Source organism: Salvelinus alpinus, chromosome 1 (assembly GCF_045679555.1).
Source record: "Salvelinus alpinus chromosome 1, SLU_Salpinus.1, whole genome shotgun sequence".
Taxonomy (NCBI): Eukaryota; Metazoa; Chordata; class Actinopteri; order Salmoniformes; family Salmonidae; genus Salvelinus; species Salvelinus alpinus.
Genome location: NC_092086.1, coordinates 69,018,639 through 69,032,179, shown reverse-complemented (window position 1 = coordinate 69,032,179; position 13,541 = coordinate 69,018,639). Strand labels below are relative to the sequence as shown.

Genomic DNA, 13,541 nt, shown 5'->3' with positions numbered 1-13,541 from the left:
CTGTACTTGCTTCTCGTCTCCAGCATCGGTCCTTACAGTAATAGCATACACAACAGTATCATCGGCATACAAGTGCAGGTTAACGTTTTTTTACAGACAAGTCGATATTGTTAATGTAAACAGTACAAAGTACAGGACCCAGAATCGACCTCTGTGGGACACCTTTCATAATATCCAGGAAACCTGATTTAACACCATCAGTAGATACACATCGAGTTATATCTGTCAAGTAATTTTTAAATCAGTTACATGCAGCCTGGTCTAAGCCAATTGAGGAAAGCCTCTGAATTAGAGATGAGTGATTAACAGTATTGAAAGTCAAGGACAGGATAATGAAAGGGTCTGGCACAATATTGCCTTTTATCTATACAGTTAATCACATCATTTATAACTAGGAATGCAGCAGAGATAGTGCTATGACCTGGTCTAAAATCCGACTGATGTACATTTAGAATACATTTCAAAGATAAGAAAGATCTTAGCTGAGAATGAATTAAGGATTCTAAAATTTTAGCTAGGTGAGAAAGTTTAGAAATAGGGCGATAATTATGTAGGTCACAAGAGTCACCACCTTTGTGAAGGGAGAGTACATGGGCAGATTTCCAAACCTTGGGGATAGTAGCAGATCTAATCGTCAGGTTAGACATATGGGTTAATGATTCAGCAATCAGGGGGGCAGAGAGCTGCAGCAAAAATGGATCAAGCATATCAGTCCCAGTGGATTTTTTTTTTTTTACATCAATCTTAAGCAAGGCATCTTGCACCTCACAGATGCCAACTATTGAAATGAAATGTAAAACTCAATAGAAGTTGACGTTGAGTCAGCTCGAATCTGGCAGAGGAAAGATCAGTCGATTGACTGACGTGGGTAAATTTAACCACAGTTTCTCTCAAATAAAAAGCCTCCCGGGATAAAACGATGATTAAAATGATCACTTATTGCATTATTTTAAGTTATGATGCCAGAGTCAGACAGAACTTGCTTAGGCAGAGAAGAAGAGGAATTTGCACACTTCAGTGCATTTTCTGTTTTCCAAAATTTTGAAGGGTCACCAGGAGAGTCAGAGATAGTGCTTAAAAAATAGCTTAATTTAAGCTTTCTTAATCAAGATAGTACATATGTTCCTCAATTCTCTGAAAGAATGCCAGTCCACTACAGACTCAGTTCTCCTTGCTTTGGCCCAGGCCTGATTTCTCATATGACTGACCTCAGAAGGCTCAGAAGAAAACCAAGGGTTAGATCTATCTTTGACTCTGAATTGTTTAAAAGGGGCGTGTTTATCTGCCAGAGGAATAAATATGGAGGAGAAATGTTCTAGAGCCAACTCAGGGTCAGGAATACAGAAGATAGTGGCTAAATCAGATTAGAACAGGTCATGTAAAAACCTTGAGGAGAAAACGTTAAAATATATCTTCTTAATTAAACAAGGATTAGTATTTAACTTTTTCGTATCTCTAATACATACTATGGGACAATGATAACTGAGATCATATGCAAATACTCCACTAGACAAATATTTATGGGGGTTATTAGTAAGAATTTGTCATACCCTGATCTGTTTCACCTATCTTTATGCTTGTCTTCACCCCCCCTCCAGGTGTCGTCCATCTTCCCCATTATCCCTTGTGTATTTATACCTGTGTTCTCTGTTTGTCTGTTGCCAGTTCGTCTTGCCTTGTCAGGTCTTAACAGCGTTCTTTCCCACCTTCCTATTTCTGTAGTTCCGTTTCCTAGTTTTCCCGGTTCTGACCACTCTGCCTGCCCTGACCCCGAGCCTGCCTGCCGTCCTGTACCTGCCTGACTCTGACCTGATAACGAACCTCGACCTGCCCTTTGCCTGCTAGTGTTTAATAAATAATCGGAGAACTAAACTATCCACCTCCCGTGTCTGCATCTGAGTCGTGATAGTACGAGCTGGCCATGACTGACCCAGCAGCTCTGCAACGCCGTCTCCTCCCAGGTTGCCACCATTAGAAGACACGAGGAGTTACTTCAAGGTTTTATGGAAGGATTCCAGACCTTGGTGGGAAGCCAGGACCATGCCTTCAACACATTGCTGGAAAAATTCTGCAGATTTTCTGTGAGGCAGCCCGCCACTACAGTAACCCCCCAGACTGTCAATTACCCTGCTACCAGCGGCGTTTCTCCCAAATATACCACAGCTTCCCAAAAACCATGCTTACCTCCTACGGAGAGCTGGAGATCCCGGATCCTGCTGGGTGTTTCTCTCTCATTGTTCTTTCATCTTTGAGCTGCAGCCCTCTTCATTTCCCTCAGATTCCTGGAGGATAAAGTACATAATAATGCTGTTGTCCGTGGGGCTCTTGCCTGGGCTACGACGATGTGGTAGCAACAATCCACCGTTTGCCTCAGATTGGAGGAGTTCGTGGCGGAGTTACGGAAAGTGTTCGATTCTCCATTGTCCAGGCGAGGCGGCTCGTAAGATGCTCCAACTACGTCAGGATTCCCGTAGTGTGGCAGACTTCGCTGTGGATTTTTGCACATTGGCGGCTGAGAGTGCCTGGAACCTGGAAGCCCTATTTGACGCTTTCCTTCACAGATTGTCGGAGGTGATTAAAGACAAGCTCGCAGCCCGGGAGCTGCCCCTGAACCTCGACTCCCTCATATCCTTGACCAGGGAGAGGGAGTCTGTTCCCTGTTGCCGACACTCGTCCTCGATTTACACCTCGCCTCCGAGGAATTCCAGAAATCCCCAAAGGCCACAATTTCCGAGTGGAGCCAATATCGGCCGAAATCTCTCGGATCCTGCGGGGCGGCCAAGTCGTCTCCTCCGGAGCCCATGCAACTGGGCAGGGCTAGATTGTCTCCTGCTGAGCGCTTACGCAGACTTAACACACAGAGCTATCTGTATTGTGAAGCTACGGGACATGTTTTATCTACCTGCCCATGAAAGAACCAGGCTCATCAAGGAGGTACTAGTACCTTGTTGTGGGGTGATCGGTCCAAATCCCTCCGGGTGCTCATAGACTCTGGGGACGATGAGAGCTTTATGGACGCTACCCTGGTGTCGGAATTGGAAATCCCCACACAACCCCTCTCCATTCCCATGGACGTCAGAGCGTTGGATGGGCGCTCTATTGGCAGAGTCACCCACACCACGTGTCCCATAAACCTGAGAGTGTCGGGTAATCATGGAGGCACTGGTTAGAGGGCGCGGAACACCCATTCATAGTATGGACAGATCACAAGAACCTGGAATATCTCTGCACAGCCAAGTGCCTCAACTCCAGACAAGCTCGATGGGCCCTGCTATTCAACCGAATTAACGTCACAATCTCCTACTACTACTTCCGGTGGACATGGTCTCCGACCGGGGTCTTCAGTTCTCATCCCAGTTCTGGAAGGCGTTCTGCACGCTCATTGGGTTGTCGGCCAGCCTGTCCTCCAGGTTCCACCCCCAGTCTAACGGCCAGTCGGAACAAGCCAATCAGGACCTGGAGAGGACTCTTCACTACCTGCTCTCCGCTAATCCCACCATCTGGAGCCAGCAGCTCGTGTGGGTAGAGTACGCCCGCAACACCCTCCCTTGCTCAGCCACTGGTCTCTCACCTTTTAAATGCTCCCTGGGATATCAGCCCCAAGAGGTAAAAAAAAACCTCGCCCAGATGTTCGTCCGCCGCTGTCGTCATACCTGGAAGAGAGCCTGGTCAGCCTTCTCAAGACCACCTCCAGGTATCGACGACAGGCGGTCGGACCGCCACCGGACCCCGGCTCCCCGTTATCGTCTGTCCACTCGGCATCTGCCCCTCCGGGTAGAGTCCCGCAAACTGTCCCCGTTTTATCGTCCCTTTCCCCATCTCGAAGATCCTTAGCCCCTATGCTGTTGGTCTTCTGTTGCCCCTTACCTTTCGTATACATCCCACTTTTCATGTGTCTAGGATTAAACCTATGTCTCACAGCCCTTTGTCTCCTGTTTCCTGACCCCGAGCCTGCCTGCCGTCCTGTACCTGCCTGACTCTGACCTGATCACGAATAGTCAAGACATCAAAACTATGAAATAACACATAAGGAATCATGTAGTAACCAAACAAGTGTTAAACAAACCAAAATATATTTGAGATTCTTCAAAGTAGCCACCCTTTGCCTTGATGACAGATTTGCACACTCATGGCATTGTCTCAACCAGCTTCATGAGGTAGTCACTTCGAATGCATTTCAATTAACAGGTGTGACTTGTTAAAAGTTAATTTGTGGAATTTCTTTCCTTCTTAATGTGTTTGAACCAATGTTAATTGTTGTGTTGTGACAAGGTAGGGGTGGTAATGTATACAGAAAATAGCCCTATTTGGTAAAAGACCAGGTCCATATTATGGCAAGAACAGCTCAAATAAGCAAAGAGAAACAACAGTCCATCATTACTTTAAGACACGAAGGTCAGTCAATTCGGAACATTTCAAGAACATTGAAAGTTTCTTCAAGTGCAGTCGCAAAAACCATCAAGCGCCATGATGAAACTTAGTCTCATAAGGACCGCCACAGGAAAGGAAGACCCAGAGTTACCTCTGCTAAAGAGGATAAGTCCATTAGTGTTACCAGCCTCAGAAATTGCAGCCCAAATAAATGCTTCACAGAGTTCAAGTAGCAGACACATCTCAACATCAACTGTTCAGAGGAGACTGCGTGAATCGGGCCTTCATGGTCGAATTGCTGCAAAGATACCAGTACCAAAGGACACCAATAATAATAAGAGACTTGCTCGGGCCAAGAAACACGAGCAATTGACATTAGACCGGTGGAAATCTGTCCTTTGGTCTGATGAGTCCAAATTTTTTATTTTTGGTTCCAACTGCCGTGTCTTTGTGAGACGCAGAGTAGGTGAACTGATGATCTCCGCATGTGTGGTTCCCACTGTGAAGCATGGAGGAGGAGGTGTGATGATGTGGGGGTGCTTTGCTGGTGACACTGTCTGTGATTTATTTAGAATTCAAGGCACACTTAACCAACATGGCTACCACAGCATTCTGCAGTGATACGCCATCCCATCTGGTTTGAGCTAAGTGGGACTATCATTTGTTTTTCAACAGGACAATGACCCAAAACACACCTCCAGGCTGTGTAAGGGCTATTTGACCAAGGAGAGTGATGGAGTGCTGCATCAGATGACCTGGCCTCCACAATCACCCCACTTCAACCCAATTGAGATGGGTTGGGATGCTTGGACCGCAGAGTGAAGGAAAAGCAGCCAACAAATGCTCAGCATATGTGGGAGCTCCTTCAAGACTGTTGGAAAAGCATTCCAGATGAAGCTGGTTGAGAGAATGCCAAGAGTGTGCAAAGCTGTCGTCAATGCAAAGGGTGGCTACTTTGAAGAATCTCAAATAAAACATATATTTTGATTTGTTTAACACTTTTTGTGTTATTTCTTAGTTTTCATGTCTTCACTAATATTATACAATGTAGAAAATAGTAAAAATAAAGAAAACCCTTGAATGAGTAGGTGTGTCAAAACTTTGACTGGTACTGCATATGGCCACTACTCCCCCTTTCTGTAATCTGTCACATCTAAATACATTAAAATAATTTACTTCAACGTCTTTATCAGATACATAACCCTTTAACCATGTTTCTGAAAGAACCAGAATGTCAGGACACGAGTCCTGTACCCAAACATCAATTGTGTCCATTTTGAAACAATAGTTTGCACATTAAGGTGCATTAGCCTAAGCCCCCAGCTCAGTTCCATAAGAGCTAACAGGCATAGGGTCATCTGCAGCTATTTGTTGAGTGAACTGGGACTATGCCAAGGTCCCTGGTCAACCACATGAGAGCAGAGCAGACTGAACACTTTACAGACCTCCCTCGAGTCGCTGGATGCAGCGGCGAGAGCGGGAACTGGGAGAGAGCAGTGTTGGCAGATTTCAGTCCACCCTGATGAAGTACCTGCCAAATGAGTGGAGCTGCTGCAGGGGATCAGAGTGGCTGCCAATGCTCCATTCTGGGTGTGCACAGGAGGCCTTGGTGTAGCTCCTGTTGCATGGTTGGGTCTGCCATAGCGGGCAGGAGTGTCCCAGGCCTGTCCTGGTGATGGGAGTAGGGAGGGTAACCAAAACTAACCAGCAACATTGTTTAAGGTGGGGACTGCCTCTTTGTACAGGTATACATTGTCGTAAAGACAGTTCAAGCTGAAGGTGGGATGGTGGGCCAGGTGTAGATTTGGCCATAGCACACAGTCCGAGACAGGCTGGCATTTACCCTCTGGATGGTATCAGGGTGGAAATCTCTGGAGCAGGGTAGATAGGACTTTTTCACAAGATGATGGCTGAGGGGAGATTGTGTAGTACAAGCCGATTCATCTAAAGCCCACAAGCTGCTGTTCTTCACTGGAGACAGCCAGACAGGGACAATACAGTATATTTACTCACTCTAGTAGTATGACCTCTGTCGGAGGAGCTTTAGATGCCCATTTGAGGGAATTTCTCCTTGCAAACAGACTATTTATTATTCTCGGTTCCTTCATCTCCAAAGCATGGCACGGAGGCTACTTTTTCCTCAGCAGTTTAACATTCAGACAATTATTATATTATACATCTAATCTGTCTTTAATGTGAGTTTTTGATTTATAAAGACCCAGAGGCTTCAGTGTAGATTTCTGACATATGTTCTGTGACTGATTTAACAGTCAATAGAGCACAGTAGTAACGGCGTCTTTATGTAGGCAATAACAGAGGCTAACTCCACCATGGCTCGTTGGCAAAAGCCTATTGGAATAAAACATTGTTGTAGGGGGTTTTGGATAAAAGCCAAAAATAAGGTCTGGTAAACACAGGCTTAGGATATCTTATATGTTTTGTTCTATGAGATATTCGTCATCAGTCACTTGTTTTACATTTTGAAGTGTTTATGTAATCAAAATAAGCACATGAAGAACAAAAAGGCTTCATAATTCATAAAGGTTATGTTAACTGACAGATGTTAGTTCATAGAGAACAAAAAATATAAAATCTAAGCCTGTGTTAACCTCAGACCATACTTTCGGCGTTTATTACCAAACCCTATTCTTTCCCCATTCATTTCCCCGATTGGAATGTCTGAATGAACCAGAGGTGTTCATTTCCGGTTTTTAGGACTACAAGCTGGCGAGCTCTATAGACATACTGGACGCTTCGCAAGGCCTTTAAATGAATCAACCAACATTTTTATTAATGCATTATATGCCCCATGCCCTCAGAAGAGTCACAATTAAATATGTTAAGAAGTCTGCTGTCTATATTTCCTCTTCAGACAGATTTGTGGTGAGTTGCAATTTGAGAAGTAGTGAAATTAAAGCACTATACAAATGCAAGGATTGTCTTACTAAGCATCCAAGTTGGGATTTAGCAAGCATGTAAAACATATTGAGGTACTAGGCTACCCATTGCATGTGAGAAGCCTCCTGGATACGATATACCAAATAGTTAATTATACACACATTGGGTTGGTGGTAATTCAAATAATTTGTATAAAGGAGAAATAATATTGACCACCATTAAAAGAGAGATATCCTTTTTTTCTATTGGGAAAACCCTGGGCTTTTTTAACGGAGCAAAAACTCCGCAGCAGGAAAATACCCTGCTTTTCCTCATAGGACTGGGACACACCCACACACTGTAATACACAACTCCCCCGCGCGCTCCGAGCTCAAACATGACAGTCATTTTATGGAAAAAATGGGGACGTGTTCCTGCTTGACGAAGGGTTTCCTGGCGGATTAACCTCTGCACTGTAAATCAGAACACTGTTAAATACGCGTTTCTGTATTTATGCAATATGAGACAATTGAGATTAAAGCAGATCACTCCAAGTCCTTATAATAAAGTGCATGGCAGTTTCATGCTGTTAACATTCGAACATGGGCAATTCTTGAATAGTAATACATAACATGATATGCTTAACTTTGTAGCAGTTGGCAATTGGTATAAGCTCTTTCTTTTGTAAACAAGCAGCTCGTGTCAGCAGTGACTTACATGAAGTCTGACTGGAGTCTGGGGCACCCTGTACCAATTGAACAAGTCAACACTACCCCTGTCGGTGCTTTTAATAACTACACCATTTCCCGGAAAAGCGCGACTTCTCAGTTCGGCTGCGATTTATTTAAAAAGGACTTGCCTATGCCTGGGCTATTGATGCTTTGCGGGACATAATTGCACCAATAACAGAGAATGCATAGGCCACTCACCCACTGCTTGCATTTGGCATAGTTATGCAATTAAATAATGGATTCGTATTCTCTAATATTGTCTCATTATTGGGGATAATCGACTGCATTCAATTAAATTATAGGAATACGTGTGGGATGATTACTTAACTGATAAAATAGCCTATGTGTACTATACATCATCTCTATATATTCTATAAGCACAAGTTAAATGAATAAACTATCAATGGTCATGCAGAATTATTAATTTTCACTGAAAACAATAAGACATAAAAAGCCTAGATGTTGTAAATTATACTTCATGATACTGCTACGATCAACATGCATGGCTATTTTATTGGGTCTGTTCACGCCTTTTCACGACGACCATAGCTTCGCTCACAACAGCATGATTTCTCGGAAATCAGGTTGCCTGTAGTTTGAGCGCGCCGTCCTTGTTGTGACATTCGGCGCAGACGCGGACAGCTGCCAAAACCGTATGCATGCTACTAAGTGGGGAAGTCCCAGCATCTCTGTATAAAAACCACCGTTCCTTCAGCAGTGTACACACTGTCAATGAAGACCAGAGTGGATATTACAAGGAATAACAGAGGAACAACATCTCGCTCCATCTTTACAAAAGAGAATACCTGCTTTTAGGCTACATTTCTAATCAATCGGATTAAGCGACATCATATTGCAGCTGTAAGTGATTTTCTTTTCTTATTGCATGCACTACTAGGCTACATATAAACTGTGCTCATAGTTCTCTTTGTACATATTTATAGACGATATAGTTTGTATTTATAGTAGGCCTATAGGCATTTTTTTTTAAATATTGACTCGCATTTGTTTTAACGCGTGTGCAGCAGCGTGCGTCTTGTCATTGGGCATAGCCCACATATTTTGACAGATAATATTACACTGACACGAACGCGCCTAAAAGCAAAGGGGTTTGGCGGTACGGTCAACCAACCTGTTCGCGAATGAACCTAGCCGAAGTAATGCAAGTAGCTAATACAACATTGCAGTAGTATATTATGACTTTTCAAGAGTTCTAGTTAAAATATAAATAATTGCACGTTTTAGTCGGTCTAGGTGTAACACGGTTTGTAACGTATCTAGGCACTGTAATGCATTGGTTTTAATCCGTTCGCTTGTTCAGTGCATGATCAGAGTGTGCATACTTGTTATTGGTTGAATATGAATGTCCATCGTGTTCTTTTTAAGTACTTCTAAAGAACTTGCTCCATTTAACCTGGGATGCACCAGATATAACCAAACTCTTTATCTGCTTGAATAAGACAATGAAAAATTATTTTAAAGACGTTCAATGTAGTCCTATTAAATGCACATGACAGACATACTAGTACTGCGTAATTTGACACTCGTTGGCAATGGTCATGGCTACATCACACTTCCTGTTCATGACTAGATTAGGCATCCGATAGTGGGCGCTAGGGCTGCATATCGTCTAGAATTGAAATGCATTCCCGATACTAAACTTGTGCTTCTCCTGGACCGGCATCCTCCATTCAGACTGTAAAGGCACAATTCCCGTCCTTAACTATCTTTAATGGCGAACCCCCGGAAAATATGTGTTCTGTTTTAATAAAACACAATTTGCCACGACCATTTTCGTATTTTCGGGCAATTTAGGATGTTGTACACCCTTCGCTGAACGCGTTGTGCAACATCCTAAATTGTTCTAAAATACGAAATGGTAATATAAAATGGTGTTTTATTAAGACAGTACACATATTTTCCGGCAGCTCGCCGTTAATGATAGTTACGGAAATAAATCATGCCTTTGCAGCCTGAATGGAGGATGCTTGATGTATGAGCCGGTCCAAGGGGGACAGGAGTGTTAACTGGGAATGCACATTAATCTCAGACTATAGTGCAGGTCTAGTTCCCACTATCGTCTGCCAAGGCTAGGTCATGAGCTTCACTGCACTAAACATCTGCACTAACTGAGAAGGGCAGTGGGAGGGCCTGAGTAACATGCTTGTACATCCACCTCACATCTCACAAGCCATGTGGCTAAAACGGAGCTAATCTATTCTCCTTGCTCTCCCAGGAACCATGCCTGTGTCTAGGATGAGAATGAGGCCTTGGTTGGAGGAAAAGATTGAGTCCAACTCCATCAGTGGATTGGTGTGGATGGACAAGGTAAGACTCATCAGACTCTACTAATGCATTTTTATGAACAATGGAAATAAATACTCCCTGAAACATTGCAGTGGCGGACACTCATTGTAAGAAGAGAACTTAGTCCAGACATTGACAGCTCAAAGCATATTAAGCACTATTACCCATGAGAAGGACTACTCAAAACTAAGCATGTAGAGGAGAAGCTGGGGGGAGAGATAGGAGGCGCTCATTTGAAACCTATTGCTTTGTGGTTTTTGTCCAGGACAATAAGATTTTCTCCATCCCTTGGAAGCATGCTGCACGTCACGGATGGGACTTGAACAAGGACGCGTGTCTGTTCAAGCAATGGGCCATGCACACAGGTGAGCAAAAAACACATACCTAGACTACCTACTATAGCCCCACTCATAATAAAATGTAATTTTATGCATCATATGCTCTGCGCAATATGCACTTCAGGACCTTAAGGTTTTTCAATATACTTACTGCATCGTAATAACAATGATGTTACTTGTCTGTGGATGCAGGGAAATTCATACAAGGCGAGACTAAACCAGACCCTAAGACGTGGAAGGCTAATTTCCGCTGTGCAATGAACTCCCTTCCTGACATAGAGGAAGTGAAAGACAAAAGCATCAACAGAGGGAGTGGAGCGGTGCGCGTCTACAAAATGAAGAACGTCCACTCTAAGCCAAATAACAAGAGGTCAAAAGCGAACAATGTAAAGAAAAATAACAAGGTACGGTTATATTCCTTTTTAACTGCAACCCGCTTTAGAATCCCTTCAACCCGCTTTAGAATCCCTTCAACCCGCTTTAGAATCCCTTCAACCCACTTCAGAATCCCTATCATCATTGTAGTAATGTATTCCCTCTGCTATATAAAGACCTGTGCATGTCTATTTAGCTGGCTGTATCCAAGCCAGTGTCAACAGAGATTAGCATTATAATCTTACTTCATGTTTTGCTATTGCCTCTTCTAGGGGTCACAGATCAAGCCAGAGGGAATGGCGTACAGCGAAACCAATTGCCCCAAGGACCTCAATACCAACACACACCTGCAGGAGGACAGTATGACACAGGAAAGCATAGTAGACAGCACAGACAACCTAGGTGATTTTACATTTGCTCCAGAGTGTTCCAGCAGTGTGGAAATAGGCCCAGACAGCACCAACAACTTCTACACATCTTTCCAAGTGTCGCCAGACCACCCCACAGGTAAGATTAACCTTGCTAGATGTTTGGGTTTGACGAAACTCTTTGTGTTTGAGTGTGGGATGCAAATGTAAATTGAGGTTTGCACAATGCTCATGTCAATTGTCCTTCTTCAACTTTACAGACTATGAAGACGGTCACCAGGAAACCCTTATTGAGGTAAGTTTGTCTCTACCACTACAAGTTCAGTGTGCTTTTTTCATTATCAGGAATAGCCGTGTTTGCCAGATATTCTGTATTGAATACTAAAAATTCTAACACAGTTAAACCTAACAAGCATTCAACCAGGCTCATCACCTGTGTTTTGCTCATTTAGATGACACAGCATTGGGAGCAAGGCAGTGTAAACGACAAGGGGTTCCTGACCAATGAAGCAGGCACAGCAGAGTCCTTCGACACTGCAGAGTCTTACCACAGTCCAGAGAGCCAATGGAGTGATAACTCAGGTAAATCACGCTGGATGCAATCCAGGCTGTTAATTACACTGTAGTATTCAACGGCAGGATTTAGTCCTGTCTGCATGCATTGTCTTTGTAAAACATTTGTTAGTCAAAATGAAAGACTACGACAGGAAAAGGAATAGGAAAACTCTGGATTCCGTAGGCAATTGGAAACATATTTGTTAAACAAAACTGTCATATGTAAAACACTGAGACAATTGAGGCCAGTCCTTCAATCAATAATATTTCCTTCTCATATGCATAAGGTGTGAAACATGATAATGCATATATGGTAAATAGATGGCAGACATAGAAGTGAATGATTACACCAGAGTCTAAGCTTGAGTTTTTGTCATTGCATCAACAATCATCTGACAAGGCTGCTGTCAATATTGCGAAAACATAAGAAGAAGTCTGTACCATCTTACAGCTGTGTTTCTCTTGCATCCCTGACCTCCTTTGTTTTGTTTTGTCCGACAGGGGCGGAAATAGAGCTGCGGCTGTACACAGAACTCATCTCAGGACTACCGATCATTGACGACATCCTCTCTTACACCGACTACTGTTCACTGAACAGCAACACATCCAGTTATCACCAACAGATCACGTGCCCACTCTGAGCCCCGCTCTCTCAGACCCCGAACAGAACCAAAAAGACTTCACTCCCGACTTTTTCTTTATCTCCTGACCTCAAGCTACACCATCTTTGCCATTTGACGAATGCTGCTCTGTGACAAGCTCTGTGACAATTGGAGGATCTCTACAACCTTAGGTAGCATTTTTGAAAGGAAGTATGTCCGGTACTCTCTACTGTGTTTCCACTCTTTGTTAAATCGCGCTCATAGCTGTATTGTACTCAGTGTGAATAGCTCATTTACAAAATCCATAGTTGATATGAGGGCACCTAGTCCGTTGCCAAAACATCATATCAACTCTCCGCTTGGATGAGCAACATCAGGTTTTTCTGTTTCACTGTGACAAAATGTTCCGTTATTTACACACTATATGATATGCAGCAGTATATTTACGGGCGATAATAACGAACTATTATGAGAAAATGTCTGTTCATTTGGTGAAAGGTGTTTAAGATGTCATTTTGTGTATATTTGTATATATATTTTTAAGTCATTTTTTTTTTGTACAAAATAAATTAAATGCCAACCTATTGTGAGTTGTGTGTATACTGTATAGTTCATATATTGTATACTATACTTAATATATAAAAAATATTTATATCTGACATGACATACTTCTAGAGAGGTTTTGATGAGGGGAGAACAGGCTGTATAACCTGATGAGTTAGCTATCTTAGACATGGGGAGCTGAGTGTCCAATGCATCACTGCGCAACAGGCAACAGCCTGATGCAAGGTTATAGTAACATTGTAAATTACAATGTAATAATTGTAAAATAACAATTTATTGGAAACAGATTAGTTTTGAAGGGAGTCTTATTGCCATTCTTCAAAGTGGCAGGGCTTTTAACAGAGCATAAAAGTTTTTTTTTAATGCTGAAGGGGATTTAACACAGCATTGTGTGTAAATAACATGATTATTCCCAGCTGTTGTAAACTACACTACTATATAAATTAGAGAGGA

The 13,541-nt window shown here is 42.9% G+C and overlaps 2 protein-coding genes across 3 annotated transcripts in view; one reads left to right on the top strand and one right to left on the bottom strand.

Moving 5' to 3' along the window:
• LOC139584062 (long-chain-fatty-acid--CoA ligase 6-like) overlaps window positions 1-13,541 on the bottom strand; it is a 78,174-nt gene that overhangs the window by 47,863 nt on the left and 16,770 nt on the right. The gene's annotated exons all lie outside the window — the stretch shown is intronic.
• LOC139584050 (interferon regulatory factor 1-like) lies at window positions 8,671-13,108 on the top strand. Its single transcript, XM_071415581.1, has 8 exons — window positions 8,671-8,840; window positions 10,216-10,307; window positions 10,552-10,651; window positions 10,817-11,028; window positions 11,272-11,506; window positions 11,628-11,662; window positions 11,820-11,949; window positions 12,424-13,108. The coding sequence occupies exons 2-8, from the start codon at window positions 10,221-10,223 to the stop codon at window positions 12,561-12,563; spliced, it is 939 nt and encodes a 312-aa protein (XP_071271682.1). The 5' UTR covers window positions 8,671-8,840; window positions 10,216-10,220; the 3' UTR covers window positions 12,564-13,108.

Coding starts and splice junctions, on each gene's coding strand:
- LOC139584050 (XM_071415581.1), top strand. CDS start 10,221: ATGCCTGTGTCTAGGATGAGAATGAGGCCTTGGTTGGAGGAAAAGATT. Junction 10,652..10,816: donor GCAATGGGCCATGCACACAG/GTGAGCAAAAAA, acceptor CTGTGGATGCAG/GGAAATTCATACAAGGCGAG. Junction 11,950..12,423: donor CCAATGGAGTGATAACTCAG/GTAAATCACGCT, acceptor TTTGTCCGACAG/GGGCGGAAATAGAGCTGCGG.